The following is a 17,964-nucleotide window of genomic DNA, read 5'->3' as shown; positions in this document are numbered from 1 at the left end:
AAGTGTTGGTGAAATATTAACCACTTAGCTTTCTGGTTCTTCTTTTTTTCATAATTTTATTTATTTATTTTTTCCCCCAAAGCCCCAGTAGATTGTTGTATGTCATAGCTGCACATCCCTCTAGTTGCTGTACGTGGGACGTGGCCTCAGCGTGGCCGGAGAAGCGGTGCGTTGGTGCGCGCCCAGGATCCGAACCCGGGCCGCCAGCAGCGGAGCGCACGCACTTAACTGCTAAGCCTTGGGGCCGGCCCTTTTTTTTTTTTTTTAATAGACTTATCTTTTAGAGCAGTTTTAGGTTCACAGCATAATTGAGAGGAAGGTACAGGAATTTCCCACACCCACTTACCCCCGCATTTGCACAGCCTCCCCCACGATCAACATCTCTCACCAGAGTGGTACATGTGTTACAACTGATGAACCTTCACTGACACATCATTATCACCCAAAGTCCATAGTTTACCTTAGGGTTCACTCTTTGTGTTGTACATTCTCTAAGTATGGACAAACGTATAATGTCATATATCAACTGTTATAGTATCATACAGAATAGTTCCACTGCCCTAAACAATCCTCTGTGCTCTGCCTATTCACCCCTCCCTCCCTCCAAACCCCGGCCACCACTGATCTTTTCACCCCACAGTTGTGCCTTGTCCGGAACGTCATGTGGTTGGAATCATCCAGTGTGTGGCCTTTTCAGATTGGCTTCTTTCACTTAGTGATATGCATTTAAGTTTCCTCCATGTCTTTTCATGGTTGACAGCTCATTTCTTTTTAGCACTGAATAATATTCCACTGTCTGGATGTACCAGTTTATCTATCCATTCACCTAACGAAGGATATCTTGGTTGCTTTCAAGTTTTGGCAATTATGAATAAAGCTGCTCTAAATATCCATGTGCAGATTTTTGGACCTAAGTTTTCAACTTCTTTGAGTAAATACCACGGAGCACAATTGCTGGATTGCCCGATAAGAGTATGTTCAGTTTTGTAAGAAACCAGTGAAGTGTCTTCCAGAGTGGCTGGACCATTCTGCATTCCCACCAGCAGTGAGCGGGAGCTCCTGTGGCTCTGCATCCTCGCCAGCATTCGGTGTCAGTGTTCCAGATTTTGGCCATTCTAAGAGGTCTGTAGTGGTATCGCACTGCTGTTTTAACTTGCATTTCCCTGATGCCATATGATGCGCGGCACCTTTTCACAGGCTTAGCTACCATCTGTAGCTCTTCTTCAGTGACGTGTCTGTTAAGGTTGGTTCTGTTTTCATGAACAAAACAAAACAAAACACCTTTGTTCCCAATGTGAATACATTTCTTCTTAATACCTTTCTGTAGTGCTTAAATTTTTTTTACAGTGATATTTCATTTTTACAATAAAAAGAAAGCAAAAAGAAACAATGTTTTTAAAAAATCCAGGGTTGGAAAGAGAAGGGACTGAGAATGAAGCTAGTTGTCTGTATTTGCCACCCACCTCCCCAACTTAAGCCTTTAAACAACCACAGCTTTCAAAACTCTCCAAGAGCGAAGAGCCTGGTTAAAATAACACCACGACACACCCTACCTATTTCCTTTACTCAGCACCATTTAATGTATTAAAGAACAGCTTTTTTTCTTTTTTTAACTCAAAATAGCAAACATCACAGTCTCTTAAAAGCCACACATTTAATACATTCATAAGGTTTCAAATGAAAAACACGTACTACTCATGCTACAGGTTTTCAATCTTCCTTGGACAACACAAAAAACACAGTACTCAAACTGCATGTTTTAAACAAGAGGAACATGAAGTCTCATTTTGACATCAAGACAGGTTTAAAAAAAAAAAGCCCAATGTTGAACTAATCCAGCACCAGCAACCTCCTTAAATGCCCCACCCTATCCCACTCTCAAACTCATACAGCTGCCTTCTATACCAGCATTTCTTCTTCTCTACCCAACAATTCAACAAAAAAAATTAGATATGTAGAGGTGTGTCACTGAATGAGTACTACAACATGCTAAAAACAAAAGCTGACGTATTTGCTAAATGTTGAAAGAGAGGAATAAGATGAGGTGAACAGAGGACAGTGGGGAAACTGGGGGGCGTTGGTTCCATTCACTCCACTCCAATTTCAGAGCACAGGAAGCGTGCCCAAAGGTTAGCATGGGGAACTAAAGTTGCCAAGAAACATCCCAACATTATCTATAAAAGGAAGACTGTACTAATGTCTATGAAGAGCTTTTAATACCATGGAAAAAGATTTAAGTTATAAAGTTCAATGAGGGCCGGCCCCGTGGCTTAGCGGTTAAGTGCGCGCGCTCCGCTGCTGGCGGCCCGGGTTCGGATCCCGGGCGCGCACCGACGCACCGCTTCTCTGGCCATGCTGAGGCCATGTCCCACATACAGCAACTAGAAGGATGGGCAGCTATGACATACAACTATCTACTGGGGCTCTGGGGGAAAAATAGATAAATAAATAAAAAATTATAAAGTTCAATGAGAAACAGAATACAAAACTGTATATTCTGTATGATCTCAACTATGTAAAACCAAACCAACCAAAAGATGCCCTAAAAGAGGCTGAAAGTTCAAAATGTTAAGTTAGTGGTTGTATTTAAGTAGTGTATCTATAGTGATCTTTTTTATTCCTTTTACTTTTCTGTCCAAAATCTTCCCTACTAGGAGGATTTTTTTTCTTTAATAATTTTATTTATTTATTTTTCCCCCAAAGCCCCAGTAGACAGTTGTATGTCATAGCTGCACATCCTTCTAGTTGCTGTATGTGGGACACGGCCTCAGCATGGCTGGAGAAGCGGTGTGTCGGTGCGCGCCCGGGATCCGAACCCGGGCCGCCAGCAGCGGAGTGCGCGCACTTAACCGCTAAGCCACGGGGCTGGCCCTAGGAGGATTTTTTTTTTTAACTATCAGTTACAAAAAAGGAAGCCTGACAGAAGTATTGAATTTGAGTTAACGACTTTAAGTCCAGCCTATAAGAAAGGATTTGTACATTCATAAAACTATGAAACGTTCCAGGCTACTCTTTGAGTCCACTGTGTGTTAGGATAACTTTCCAGAGGTGGGAGGGCTTCGGCCTCTCCTCCAGCCAGACGCAGGGTCACCAGATCCTGCCTGATGAAAAATGCTGACCCCAACAGAACTGTCACAGCTTTACAGAAAGGAACAGAAATACCCACACTTGGAAAAACCCATTCACAGTACAGTAGTAGCTCCTTAACACAAGAACTAAACAAGAGGACAGTTATTCTCTCTTAATAACTGTGCAGTTATTAAGTTCTGTGCAGATGTCAAGTTTCAAAAAAGCCACAATCACAATAACTGTAGAAAGCTAATCCTGGTTTAGAAACAGAAATGAGAGCATTGCAACAACAGCGGACAAAGAAAAGCACAAAATTTAGAAAATTATAAAAAGTGCTTTCTATAAAAATGATTCCCTTTAAAACATTTATATACTGTACATACTTTAAGGTCCCCTCCCCTCACAATAAGAGCAAAACCTCCAAACATTTTCTACCCAAATATCCACTGGTTTGTGTCTTGAACAAACACTGACTGAAGGCTCACAGTGTGCGAGGCATGGGGTCTCAACAGGAGACAGACTTGCCCTGCCTCAAGGACATCCCGGTCTCAGAGCAGGACACAGCCGCACCCCCAGCACAACACAACAATTAAAAGCAGATGCCACTGCTTTCCTACAATTAAAGATGCTGCAATTCGCACTGAATTACTCACCCAAAAGTCCTTACACAGGAGCTTTCCTGACTTACTAGGAGACAAAAATGCACCGCTTTCCCTTGGTAAATACTTCTAGAAGGAGCAGACATTAAGTTACATTTTGTGACATCTGGCCCTAAACATCACGATGCCTAACTCTTTTAAGCAATGGAGCATTTTTTACTCCAAGAAGGAGACCCCTTGAAGCCGAGAATAAGTGACCAGTCCTATAGCTAGGTCAAGACTAGTCAGTGCCATCAAAAGCTGAGACTCGGGAGCACAAATTTCAATTAAAATCTTTGGCCTCCCCTTCTATCCGCTGATTTTCAATATGCTCCTTTGTCAGCCGCTCCAGGTCTTTCCTCACATTCGGGTGGTCTTCCAGATCTTCGTAGAGTGATCTCACGAGGTCCAGCCTCCGGTAATTCTCAGGCTTGACTAAGCTTCGGACAACCTGGAGGCATCGCTCTTTCAGGGTATACACTGCAAGGGCAGAAAACCGAATCCTCAGCAGCAGACTCAGGCCTTGGGCCGGGGGATGAGCAAGAGGCTTTCCAACTATGGTAATTACATTTACTACAGACCCACTCACTTTGGGCAAAAAAAGTGAGTACCTGTGTTGTGGAAGAGTATAACGCGATGGCTCCAGTGGACATCTCAAGGTATGCACGACCTTGTGTAGTAAATTCCTCTTGAAAGTGGCTGGGCTGCAATGTGCTCTAACTAACTGGATGTGGGTGAAGCGGCATTGTGGCAGTTCTGGGCCTAAGACTTAAGAAGGTCTGGCAACTTCTGCTTTTACGCTCTCGGGAGCCCTGAGCTACCTTGCAGGAGAGACCACACAAAGGGGGACAGGCCCTGAGGCTACAGGGGAGAGAGGCCCAGCCCCCAGCGCACCGGCCAGCAGAAGACGGCCACACCAATGACAACCATGAGCAGAACAACGACCTAGTGAGCTCAGCCCAGACTGCAGAATTATGAACAAATAAAATGGTTGTTAGTTTTGGGGTAGCTGTCACACAGCAACAGATAACCCAAACTGTGTAACTGGATTTGAGAGTAACTCAAACCCTATGCTAAACTCACTGTGGAACTTACTCTTTAAGGGTATCCTATAAGGTAAAATTTACATTTAACTTATCAGTGCTCATTTCTGTATACCCACTTCCTTAAAACAGGATCTATATACACATATTAGTTTGGACCCTATGAAGCTGCAGGTATTTTGGTTTTTTTTTTTTAACCCACAGGAACATCAGTTTCTTAGGGTTCAACCTAATAAAATCTTCTGAGTCTTAAATAAATAGTTAACTATAATCCTAATGTTTAATTTGGTGATTTATTTAACCCCTAACTGGCACTGTGAGCTTAACCAGGTTAAATAACATTAAAAGATACAACACTAGAAGTCATATAAATAAGACATGATATCTCGTTCTCTACATCTTGTTCTTCCCCTGGGACTCCAGGGCATAATTCTGCTCTAAGCCCAGGGAAACAAAATGCATTCATAATTCTACAATCAGATATTTTAATTCAGTCTACCTCTGACAAGCCCAAAGAGCTATGAGATACCACAGCATCTTTGTTCAATACAGAGCATACAAATAAATTATTTATGGTGTAGAATAGGGCACAGAAAGGGCGTAGCATCAGGGGAAAATCAGTAAGGCCTTGGCTCCTTCAAGTGGCCTATCCTCTACTTATTACAACAGCCTTGTCTCTTTAAAAAGTGACATGGAACATTAGTACCTGGCAGTGTGATGTTGGCAAAAATAGGCTGTCCGTCAACATTGAGAGATGGCACAAAGAGTTCAGTTTGGTTAACCAGAAGCCCATCATATGTCCCTGCATCTCGGAAGAGCCAAAGGTGACCTGTTAAGACAAGCAGAGGCTGGTAAGTAGCCATACACCTATTTCCTCCATCTCCCCTGACCAACAGGAAAGGCTTGCCTCATTCCGCTTAACTATCATACAAAGCCCTTCCAATAATATTATTTCATTCAGTCCTCACAATAGGCCCATTGACAGAGGAGAAAATAGGTCTGAAAAAGCCAAGTGACTTGCTCAAGGCCACAGGGACAGCAAGCAGAAGAGCATGTACTTGAGGCTCCAAATCCCACGCCCTTTCTGCGACCACCGTGGGAAAGCAAATCACAGCAAACGCTGCGAAATGAGAGACAGAAGGGCACCGACTCCTCAAATCTGGGCTTCTCAAAAACGAGGTGCAAAAACATCATGTTGAGAGAAAGGAGCCAGACAGAAAAGGGTAAATTCTGCAGGAACAGGCAAAACTAATGTGTGGTGTGAAAAATAAGAAGAGTGGTTGCCTCTGGGAGAGAGGGGACTGCAAGGGAAGGGGCAGGAGGGAACTTCCTGGGGTGAGGGAAACATTCTACTCTATACTAGGTGCTGCTACACTTGTCAAAACTCCTCAAACCCTAAGATCTGTGCATTTTACTGTATGTAAATTATACTTGAATTTAAGAAACAAAATCATCATATGCAAAAAAGGGGGAGTAGGGGAGGAAGGAGGCAAACCCCCAGGCCTAAGATCCTGTTTAAGGAGGGAACGGGTTGTCTCAGAATAAATATAGCACCTGTTCGCAGAGCGTAGACTTACCTGAAGATTTGGTGGGAAAATTTAAGAAATGTAAACTGGTAATTTTTTTTATTGTGGTAAAATATACCTAACATAAAATTTACCATTTTAATCACTTTTTAAGTGTGTAGTTCAGTGACATTAAGTACATTCACATGGTAAGTAATTTTAAAAATTCTTTATATTAAATCAGGCACAGATAAATTTTGGAGTAGAATGCAAATTCACACAATTTCTTAGATAAAACAGGAGACTAAAGAAATGCTGATCCTGGGGCCAGCCCGGTGGCCCAAGCAGTTAAGCGCGCACACTCCGCTTTGGTGGCCCGGGGTTCACAGGTTCAGATCCCCACCACGCACAGACGCACCACTTATCAAAGCCACGCTGTGGTGGCGTCCCATGTAAAGTAGAGGAAGATTGGCACAGATGTTAGACCAGGGCCAGTCTTCCTCAGCAAAAAGAGGAGGATTGGCATTGGATGTTAGCTCTGGGCCAATCTTCATCATAAAAAAAAAAGAAATGTTGATCCTGAGAAGAATAGTGTTCTTCCTCATCTAATATTAGCGGAAGTTTGGTATAAAAGTTTGAGAAGCTTTAGCTTACTAAGTATACTACCCTCAAGGAAAAACGATCCATCAGGACCCTCCCAGGATAGTTGTGAAAATAAAGCTAGAATAGGACTACTCTGCTTGATACCCATGGGAAGGAAGATTACTGCCTCCTTAGGCAGTAAGGCCTAGTTATTCTTCACCTGGGTTATTACAACAGCTTCCTAACTAGTAGTCTTCCCACTCCAAACCATTTTGCAACCTGGGTGAGCTTTCCAGTAAGTAAATCGGGCAGTGTCATTTCTCCGCTTAAAAACTTGCAATGGCCTCCATTACCCAAAGGGGTAAAAATCACCTTTTGGGCCTCCTCTCCCACCATTCCATACCCTCTCCTCTTCCCCGCAAGCCTCCAGGTGTTAGCCCACGCCGTTCCCTCTGCCTAGAACTCGCACTTCTGTCTTGGGTTGGTGAGCTCCTGTTCATCCTGCAGGACTCCCCCTCTTCTCTGGAAAGCTCTCACTAACTGAAACCACACGCCCCCTCCCTTCACTGAGCGGGTGCCTGCTCCAAGCTCTCGCAGCCCGCTGTGCGCGGTTCCTACCGAAGCAATTATGACACTGGCTTGTTCTTACCTGTTTACGCATTCGTCTGTCTCCTCCACTGGACTGTTCCCCGTAAAAGCAGGGACCCTACGCGAACCTGGCCCAGTGGCGACATCGCGATTCTCCCATTCACGGACTGAACAAACGGGCATTAGGGATGGAGCACTTCTTTTAGGGGTAAATACAAGAGAAGGGGCAGGGGCAACCACCATCAAAGGCAAATTATTCAGTCTTATAAAGAATGCTCTGCCACTTACTAGCAGCGTCAACTTGGATATCCCACCACCTCTCTGCGGCCTCAGTTCCTCGTGCGTAAAATGGGAATCAGCACCTGCCTCCCGGACGGTGGAGGGGCTTCAGTGAGATCGGGCCACCGTGACTGTGGTCATCAGGCCTCGAGCGCTGGGCAGCGCCGGGCACAACTCGGCACGGGCGCGGGCAGGCGCTCGCTGCGCCCCGGGACAAAGGGGGCGACCCCGGCCCTCCTACCTCGGTAGCTGTGGATGCGGCGGCCCGTGCCGGGCGGCAGCGTCGGGTAGGGCTGCGGCTCGCCGTCGAAGTTGAGCCACACGGGCAGCACGACGCGCGGACTGCGGTTGCAGAAGATGACCTGGCTCGGCTCGCGAGAGTTCACCGAGCGCAGCACCGGCCGCGGCCGCCCGGCCTCCATCTCCCTCTCGGCGCCCGGCTCCTCCCGGCCGTACTCTTCAGGGCTGTACTCCTCGGCACCCGCCTCGGCCTCTGCCACGTTCCCCGCCTTCAGGGGCATTACCTCCCGGGGCCCTGACACCCAGGCGTCGCCGCCGCGGGATTCGCGGGCCGCGCGGGGCGGGGCGGGGCGTACGCGCGCTCCCGGGCAGGCGTGCGTGCGGCTTCCGCGCGCGCTCAGTGGGGGAGGGAGTACGCACCAGCGGAAGCGGCCGGCCGGAGACTGTGCGCACGCGCAGGTGGATCCTCCAGTCACCAGCGCCGAATCCTCACTGAGGCGGAGGGCGGCGGTAGACCACGTGGTCTCTGGGTTTCTTCTATAAATAGGCTATTTTTCCCTCCTGTCAGTTTTTGACACAGCGTTTCTTTAGCTTCATTCATTCTCTTAAGACCTTTATGGTTTTTGCCATATCCTCCCTACCATCTGCGCTATTATTTATTTAATAATTTTTTCATTAATCAAGTTCTGTCTCCATTTTGGGTCACAAAATTCAAATTCTGTAAAGAAGAATATAACAAAGTAAAAAATTTCCTCTGATCCCAGTTCCCTTAGCCACCCAGAAAGAGTCCCTGGAGGCAACAAGGATCACCAGTTTTTCATACTTCCTTTCAAAGGTATTCTATGCATACACAAGCAATTAAACAAGTTTGAGAAGAAATTTCATACCACTGCCATCAATGGAAATTCATTATCACTTGCCATAGAAAAGTACAGTTGGGGGGCTGCTGGCCCTGTTGTGTAGCAGTTAAGTGCTCGCGCTCTGCTTGGAGGGCGGGGGGTAGCCGGCAAGGGTTCGCAGGTTGGGATCCCAGGCATGAACCAGACGCACCGCTTGTCAAGCCATGCTGCCCCAGCGTCCAATATAAAGTAGAGGAAGATGGGCACAGATGTTAGCCCAGGGCTAATCTTCCTCACCAAAAAGAGAAGGATTAGCATCAGATGTTAGCTCAGGGCTGATCTTCCTCACAAAAAGGAAAAAAAGAAAAGTGCAGTGGAACTAAGTTCAAAGAAAACAAAATAACAGTAAATATTTTGTGTGTGTGTGTGAGGAAGACTAGCCCTGAGCTAACATCTGCTGCCAATCCTTTTTGCTGAGGAAGATTGGCCCTGGGCTAACATCCTGCCTATCTTCCTCTACTGTATATGGGACGCCACCACAGCATGGCCTGATGAGCAGTTCGTAGGTCCTGCACCTGGGATCCGAACGTGCAAACCCAGGTCCCACCCCCACCCCCCACCGGGGCGGAGCACTTAACCACTAACTACACCACCGGGCTGGCCCCAGTAAATTTTATCCATTGTCTATTCAAGGCTCTAAGCCTGCTCTCTCTTGGTTCAAAACCGTTAGCCAAGTGGTAGATGTTAGATGTCAAATGTTAGTTGTCAAACCAACTTTCTCCTGGACATAATCAGGGAGATTAAAGGAAAGTGCAAAGGGAGTAACTTTTTGCAAGCAGTTTGTGTGCCCTCTAAAATTCACACCCACCTGGGTTCTCATTCTGGGTTTAGATATTGGGCAAAACTCTAAATTCTCTGAGCCTTCAATTGCTTCTCATTGATTTTATACCCACCACCTCCAAGCCCAGGACTCCAACAGGCCTACCACTTACTGAAAATCCACCTGGTGGCCCAGGACAAAGAGGGACAAATGGCTACGCCGACAGACTAGCACTATGGCCCTAACATTTAAAAGAAATGGCAGGAAGAAGGGAGAAATAGGCTTTTTTTTGTTTTTGGCTACACTGCTGGGCGGCTGATCTCAATCAAATCTGCAAATGAAGAGCTTTATTTATTTATTTTCCCCCAAAGCCCCAGTAGATAGTTGTATGTCACAGTTGCACATCCTTCTAGTTGCTGTATGTGGGACGTGGCCTCAGCATAGCCAGAGAAGCGGTGCATCGGTGCGCACCCAGGATCCGAACCCGGGCCGCCAGCAGCAGAGTGCACGCACTTAACCGCTAAACCACGGGGCTGGCCCTGAAGAGTTTTAGGTTTATGATTTTCACCCATCTGAGCAACCTCTTTCAACTTCTTCGATTACCTGACAAGAAAGACTGATGCAAACTTTTCTCCATAAACCATATTGGAAAATGGCAACCTCATTAAAACGTGGAAAAGTTTATTTAGGATATGGAAATGAAATAAAAGTAAGGGGGGAAGAGCCATCACATTGTATCTGTAGCATGATGATATTTATGAAAAATATATGCAGTTATTCCCCACCCCCAAATTTTGGGGAATGTAGTTACACTACCTTTATAATGGAAACAACTAAATCAATTCTGAAAAGCCATAGATGACTGGTGAAGAGGGAAAACTAATCAGACCCACTATGTGCAGAGTACTATGGTGAAAATTTGGGAAATGAGACGTTTATTTCTGGGAGATTAAAATTACAAAGTATAAACACTCATTTCTTCATTCATCCTGTAAATATTGAGGGCCTACTATGTGCCAGGTACTGAGCTAAGTGCTAAGAATATTGCAGAGAAAGTCATGGTCCATGCCTTCACAGCACTTCAATAAGAGGGTCACACAGGGCCGGCCCCGTGGCTTAGCGGTTAAGTGCGCGCGCTCCGCTGCTGGCGGCCTGGGTTCGGATCCCGGGCGCGCACAGATGCACCGCTTCTCCGGCCATGCTGGGGCCGCGTCCCACATACAGCAACTAGAAGGCTGTGCAACTATGACATACAACTATCTACTGGAGCTTTGGGGGGAAAATAAATAAATAAACAAAATCTTTAAAAAAAAAAAAAAGAGGGTCACACAATAATCAACAATGGCACAAGTGAAAACAAAGTTGCAACTATGACTAGTGTAACAAGAGAGAGACCTCTGGTGGTATGGAAGGCTGGAGATGTGATGATCAAGGAAGATGGTACATAACTCTGTGTAAATGTTCAGTGATGTGGAACAGACTCTAAGAGGAGAAGCAGAGAAATAGCAGGGTTCAGAGGGTTTCATTTAGTCAAAGATGAACTTCAAGAAAGAAATCTAACAAGTGCCAGGCACAGTACTAAGCATTCCACACTCATTAAAGCTATGTCATTATCTCCAGTTTACAGCCAAGGAAACCGAAGGGTACATAGGGGTGTGAAGAGGGTGGTTAGAGGAGAGTGCTGGATCAGCGAGGTTCATCATCTGGTGCCTTGGGGGAAAAACGATGATATGAGTGAATCTAAGGAGTCAGACAAATCTACAAAGGAGGGCCAGCCCCATGGCTTAGCGGTTAAGTGCGCACACTCCGCTGCTGGCAGTCCGGGTCCGGGTTTCGATCCCCGGCGCGCACCGATGCACCGCTTGTCCAGCCATGCTGAGGCCGCGTCCCACATACAGCAACTAGAAGGATGTGTGCAACTATGACATACAACTATCTACTGGGGCTTTGGGGGAAAAATAAATAAATAAATAAAATTATTTAAAAAAAAAAATCTACAAAGGAACTAACAGTCTGAACCTCTGTAATTTTGCCGTAGGCTCTCCTTGCCAGTGCATTATACAAAGAGATGGTGTATTTTGATGGCCTCTGGCAGGATTACATGACCAGCAGTGACGCTGGACCTCTAGCTATACTGAACATTAACAACATGGAGGGGCCAACCAGGTAGCGTAGTGGTTAAGTTCACGTCCTCTGCTTTCAGTCGCCCAGGGTTCACGGGTTCAGATCCCAGGTGTGGACCTAGACACTGCTCATCAGGCCATGCTGTGGTGGCATCCTACATACAAAATGGAGGAAGATTGGCACAGATGTTAGCTCAGGGCCAATCTTTCTCACCAAAAAAACAAAAACAAAAACATGGAAACATTTGTGGAGGAAAACCCCAGGAAAAAAAAAAGGACTTCCTGTTAATAAAATTACAGTGGCTCAGAGCCATCATAATTCACAGGATTCATGCAAACACATCCTAATTTCTACTCCCAGGCTAGCGAGGTAAAACATATCAGTTTAATATTACAGACATGCCTGCATCCCTAAAATGAGAGCAGTTGTTTAGATAAATGCAGGCCTTAAAATTGATATTGCATCACTGCAAATAATGTTTATAATAAAGATCATTTAAGCACAAGGAAAACATGTTTAGGATATACTAATAAAACTACAGACTATATTGTTCTTACAGACACTTTCCACTGTGCAAAAACAAACATGTAGAGAGGAATAGAAGAAAATGCACCCAAATGTTTTAAGACAACTGATTTTTTTTCCCTTCTCCTTTCTCTCTTCTAAATTTTAAGACAATATATTTTGCCTTGTTTATATTTTGACCAATTAAAAAATACAAAAGTACAATAACAAAGCTAAAACTGATAAATCTCACCATATAAAATTAAGAATATGTTGTCAAATTACTTCCCTTTAAAAAAAAACAACAGCACAAATGATGAGGCAAAAATACCCTTTAACTTCGACACTGGTCCTACTTCCCTCCTTCCTCCCCAGAGGCAGCAGCTATCATGAGTTTGATGTGTATCTATCCAGGCTATTTTTTTCTAAATTTATTTAAAATTTTCATATAGTAGAATTCACTCTTTGTGGTATATAGATCCGAGTTTTGACAAATGCAGAGTCGTGTAACCATCACCACAATCAAAATACTGAATATTCCATCAGCCCCAAAAACTCCTTTGTGGTCAAACCCTACCCCCAGGCTTACGCCTTGGCACCCACTGATCTGTCCTCCGTCCTTAACAGTTTTGCCTTTTCCAGAATGTCATATAATGGAATCATACAGTATGGAGCCTTTTCTGTCTGGTTTTTCACTTAGCATAACTCAGTTCAGATTCATCGAGTTGCAGTGTATATCAACAGCTTATTCCTTTTTATTGCCAAATGGTATTCCCCATCAACTCACCAACTGAAGGACAATGAGTTGTTTTGTTTTTAGCAATTATGAATAAAGCTGCTATAAACATCTGCATACAGGTTTTTTTGAATGTTTTCATTTCTCTCAGGTGAGAATCATCCAGGAGATTGCTGGGTCATATGGTAAGTGTATGTTTATCATGAGAAATTGCTAAACTGTTTTCCCAGAGTGGCTGTATCATTTTGCATTCCCACCGGCAATGTATGAGCCGTCCAGTTGCTCCACATTCTTGCTTGCACTTCTTATTATCAGGTTTTTGTTTTTATTCTATTAAAAAATTTTTAGCCATTCTAATAGATGGCATAGTGGTATCTCATTGAGGTTTTAATTTGTAATTCCCTGGTGACTAATAATGTTGAAATCTTTTCACAAGCTTGTTTGCCCTCCTTTTGTCTTCTTCCAAGTGTCAGTTCAAATCTTTTGCCCATTTCTTTATTAGGTTGTTTTCTTATTGTTGAAATCTTGATAGTTCTTTGTATATTTATCCAGGCCAATTTTTAATGCTTTTCAAACACTCGTGTGTACCCATAATCTACACATAGTGATGTTTTAACGATGGTAAAAAAAACAAAAAATTAAAATAACCAAAAACTAAAACAAAAACCTTGATTTCCACATACAGTTTTGGCCTCCAATATCTTTCCTATTTAATAAAGTTGACCTGCCTTGTTCTATGTGTACGTTTTTTGTGTTTTCCTGAGGTTCTTCTCCAAACGTCATTTTGGTGTCCTTTGGGAAAACAGAGTGAGTGCATAACGACTCCACTGTAAGCTCCAAGAGTAGAGACTATGTGTCTGTTCCTCACCATTGTATCTCAGTGCCTCACATACAGTACACGTATAATGTATTTAATGCTAACAAACAACTTCTTAGGCAAAATGTCAAAGCAAAATTGAATTACTTAACATTTATTAAATTGGAATATTTTACTCCTAAAAAAATTGTATTAATAAAATCTGTTTCACCTTATAATGCACTTATTTTCCATCTTTAAAGTCACACTGGGATTGTCACATTGAATGAGTTCAGATTTGAGGATAAAATAAATCTCAATTCAACAGTGTTATATGATGCATATATAGAAATTCTTTGTACTCTTCTTGCAACTTTTCTACAAGTCTGAAAATTGTTTCACAATAAAATTCCTTAAAAAAACATGTTATGGGTTGGGGGATGCAGATCCTGAATACCGGAAGGATGCAGATTAAGACATAAGACCAACCTCACACTTTGTAGTCTCAACAAGCCCAAAGGGGCCAAAGGAAACCCTGCCCTAGATTTTTCCCAAATGAAAATGTTGATGCCAATGGACACCACTTAGCTCAATGTGACAGACAACTGCCCTTTTGCTCTCTCAGGTTGTCAATGAAATCCAGGGAGAGGCTAGTAAGGGATAAGCATGGCACAGAACACTGACTTGGGAGACCCTGAACAGCTCTGCACTGATCCAGGAACAAGGAGACCTGGGCTTTCGTCTTGACTTTGCCACCAGGTAACGGGATGGGCATGTCACACAACGTATCTGGGCTTGGTTCTGCATTTTTCAAAAGGCAGGAGTGGACTAGATTCTCTCTAAAATTCTTTTTCACCTTAAAGTTCTGTGAGTTTTAGTTCTAGCTAATCCCAACCTTTGGACAACTAGTGTACTGGCTAGCTTTTCTTCAGAATAAACCTGAGAGCCCTAAGTCAACCTGATTTTCTTGGTGTAGGGTCCACCTGACAGCTACACTGCCTTTAGAAAGCAGCTGTATTTTTGTACGTTGACACTGTCTGCAAACTACCAGAGTAAGTCTCCTAACTAACATTCTCCAGAGCCAAGTGAGGGCAAAGCTTTTTTCGAAGACAACAGTAGGAAACTGAGTACAGATTGTGGGAAGGAGCCTAGAGATGAACAACAGGCTTTCCATCCCACCTAGTGTAGCCTACAGTAACAAATAACGTTTACAAACATGGCTTTAGCTTTGCGAGATAAAGGTGGAAAGTTTACAGTACTGAGTAACAAGAGCAAGACAGAATGTGGTACATCTCTTAAAGCCAAAAAGATCAGTTCCCTATTTCTTCCTGCTTCTGAAATCCAGTTTTAAAGACAGGTTGAAAACTGCTTTATTATCAAGAGATTTGTAATCTATCTATGCCTAACGGCTCAATGGTTCAAACCCCTTACTCCCTAGTTTTTCAATAAATATGTAAATTAAGCTAACTTACAGGGCAGAAAACATTTCCAAGCATAAGAGGATGAAGAGGTTCCTGTGAAGGCTCCTATGAATGGCTGAGACGATTTCTCATATGTAGCTCATTTCCCACTCATGTTAGAAAACAGCAAAGTCCTTCATAATTATCCTTCTTCAGAAATCATTAAGATTTCATGAGGAAAGAAAGAGAGGCACAATGTGGATAACTTCCCTATATTGTGTAAACTTGGAAGAAGAAAAAGAACTCAATTTAATTTTTCACTATGAGGCAACTGAGAACAATTTGGATTCAGAAAATCTGAGTATACTGAACCTCGCTAAAACGCAGTCTTCTTGTAGTTTAAATCCAAATAACTATCCTGTCAACGTCTTAGTTTTGTTATAAGGATAAAACATTACAATGTTAAAAAAAACAAGAAACAGAATGATTTAGTAAACATAGATGAAAACGTAAAATATAGCTTTATTGTCCTCAGTGAGGGTGAAGTCCTCAGTGAGGGTGAAATGTTAGTCTATCAGAAGTCTAACTGCACAAGTCGAAGTGACACGTTGGGGACAAACTAAATGGTGGGTTAGGGTAACACATTTACGGACTGCAGTGACCTAAGCGCAAAGATGTGTATGACTTAAGGAAGCTGGAAGAAGTGAAACTAGACAATATAGACATCAACGCAAACAGTTTTGCCAGATAGCAAGAAAAAACCACGAAGCCTGCTTTACAAAAGAAAGGTGAGGAGGCATATAACACTAACATATTGGGGTCGGCCCCGTGGCTTAGCGGTTAAGCGCACGCACTCCGCTACTGACGGCCTGGGTTCGGATCCCGGGCATGCACGGACGCACCGCTTCTCCGGGCATGCTGAGGCCGCGTCCCACATACAGCAACTAGAAGGATGTGCAACTATGATATATAACTATCTACTGGGGCTTTGGGGAAAAAAAGGAGGAGGATTGGCAATAGATGTTAGCTCAGAGCCGGTCTTCCTCAGCAAAAAAGAGGAGGATTAGCATGGATGTTAGCTCAGGGCTGATCTCGCTCACAAAAACAAAAAAACACACTAACAGATGTGTAACAGCGTAAAGAGTATCTAATGTGAGAAGGGTGAAAGAGCACTGGACTAGGAATAAGAAAGAAAGTTTTAGATCTGGTTACACCACATGAAGAGTAGAACGGGTAGTCTGAGGCAGGTAGGTCTAGGTTCAAATCCTAGCACCTTCACTTACTTCGTATGTCTCTAAACTTGTTCCTCATCTGTTACATGGAGGTAAGAATGCCTACTTCTTCCAGCCTGAGGATTAAATGAAATGAAGATCATAAAACAGCACATCTAGCACACAGTCACACTCAATGAATGACAGACAGTCCTAGCTATACCTTGCTTCATTAAGCAGGTGCTAACCAGGGAAAGCACTCTGACGCCTCACAGTGCCAGGTAAGATGGAGGAGTGACTACTACTAGACAAGGCTGGGTTCACTTGTTTCCTACACCAAATGTTACCAATTGCTCTTTACAACCAGCAGGTTACCATTAGCAAGATGGTATTATTTAGAGCACTAACTTTTTTTAGAAATATTATATCAATAAATTAACAGATTAGTATCTATAGGACCATAAAAAATTTATCGAGCATTTTCACATGTAATCTCATTAAAGGACGGGCTTTTCCTGCTTATACAGATTACCATCACTGTTGCCCCTATTACCGTCTTACATTATAGTCCTTGTATACTGGAACTCAACAAAATATCTGTTAAATTGATGGCAGAGCACCAGATAATCCAAAACTTGAACTTTAGAAGTACTTCTTTCTCTATCCTGGAAAGGATAGGGGAGATATTATGAATAATGAACTCAAGTGACTGTTAAAAGCACTCTACAGGTGAGCTCAGTAATGTCCAAAAACAGCACTTACCAAAGTAAAGGATGTCTGTTTTGTCTCCATTGTAAAACCCCATTTTTAAATGAAGGGACTACTTAAAAAAATGGTCTTCTAAAGGTCTGAGCAGGAGTTCTAAAAAGGTGTGACAGTACAAAGCAGCTTCAGCTCTACAAGTCAGTTCAACTGGTACTTACTAACTACGTGCCTTCTGCAAGGCACCCAGCTGGGCAATACTACAGGAAAAGGCGCTCCTGCAGACACTAAATTAGGGAACAATGCATGACAAGATCAAACCCAGAGCTGAAGTGTAGTGTTAGCATGGTAGGATGGGAGGGACTGAGAAAAGGAAAAGGGCGGTGCTGAGTGAAAAAGTCAAGTCCAGGAGAACTTCCTGGAGGAGGTCTGGCTTGAGCTAGACTTTTAATGGCAAGTACGATTTGAATAAGGGGAAATTAGTGTGTACAGAGCATTATGACTTCTTTGTAACTAAAATGAAGATTCTATATAGGAGATAAGCCTCTAGAAGTAGGCTGGCACAAGTTCATAGCAAGCTTTGAGTGCGAGAATGAAAAGTTTTAGAATCTTCTGTTTAAACTATTTGCTTTTCAAAAGAAGGAGATATTGGGCCGGCCCCGTGGCTTAGCGGTTAAGTGCGTGCGCTCCGCTGCCGGCGGCCCGGGTTCGGATCCCGGGTGCGCACGGAGGCACCACTCCTCCAGCCATGCTGAGGCCGTGTCCCACATACAGCAACTAGAAGGATGTGCAGCTATGACAGACAACTATGTACTGGGGCTTTGGGGGAAAAATAAATAAATAAAATCTTTAAAAAAAAAAAAAAAAGAAGGAGATATTTAGCTTGTA

The 17,964-nt window shown here is 43.5% G+C and overlaps 1 protein-coding gene across 2 annotated transcripts in view; it reads right to left on the bottom strand.

Annotated features, from left to right (window-relative positions):
* IRAK2 (interleukin 1 receptor associated kinase 2) overlaps window positions 1-17,946 on the bottom strand; it is an 85,931-nt gene extending 67,985 nt beyond the window's left edge. Inside the window, exons 1-4 of one of the 2 annotated variants that reach the window (XM_087431488.1) lie at window positions 16,447-17,741; window positions 7,946-8,505; window positions 5,457-5,579; window positions 1,557-4,187 (exon numbers count right to left, since the gene is read on the bottom strand). In XM_087431488.1, the coding sequence (XP_087287614.1) occupies window positions 3,991-4,187; window positions 5,457-5,579; window positions 7,946-8,225 (600 nt within the window). In that variant the 5' untranslated portion in view covers window positions 8,226-8,505; window positions 16,447-17,741 and the 3' untranslated portion in view covers window positions 1,557-3,990. Of the gene's footprint in view, window positions 1-1,556; window positions 4,188-5,456; window positions 5,580-7,945; window positions 8,506-16,446 lie in introns of those variants that run through there. The other variant, XM_087431487.1, reaches the window with a different exon arrangement.
* Between the last annotated feature and the right edge of the window lie 18 nt (window positions 17,947-17,964).

Source organism: Ceratotherium simum, chromosome 5 (assembly GCF_057802395.1).
Source record: "Ceratotherium simum simum isolate JZ-2026a chromosome 5, ASM5780239v1, whole genome shotgun sequence".
In the NCBI taxonomy this organism is placed as follows: Eukaryota; Metazoa; Chordata; class Mammalia; order Perissodactyla; family Rhinocerotidae; genus Ceratotherium; species Ceratotherium simum.
This window is presented reverse-complemented; position numbering and strand designations above follow the sequence as displayed.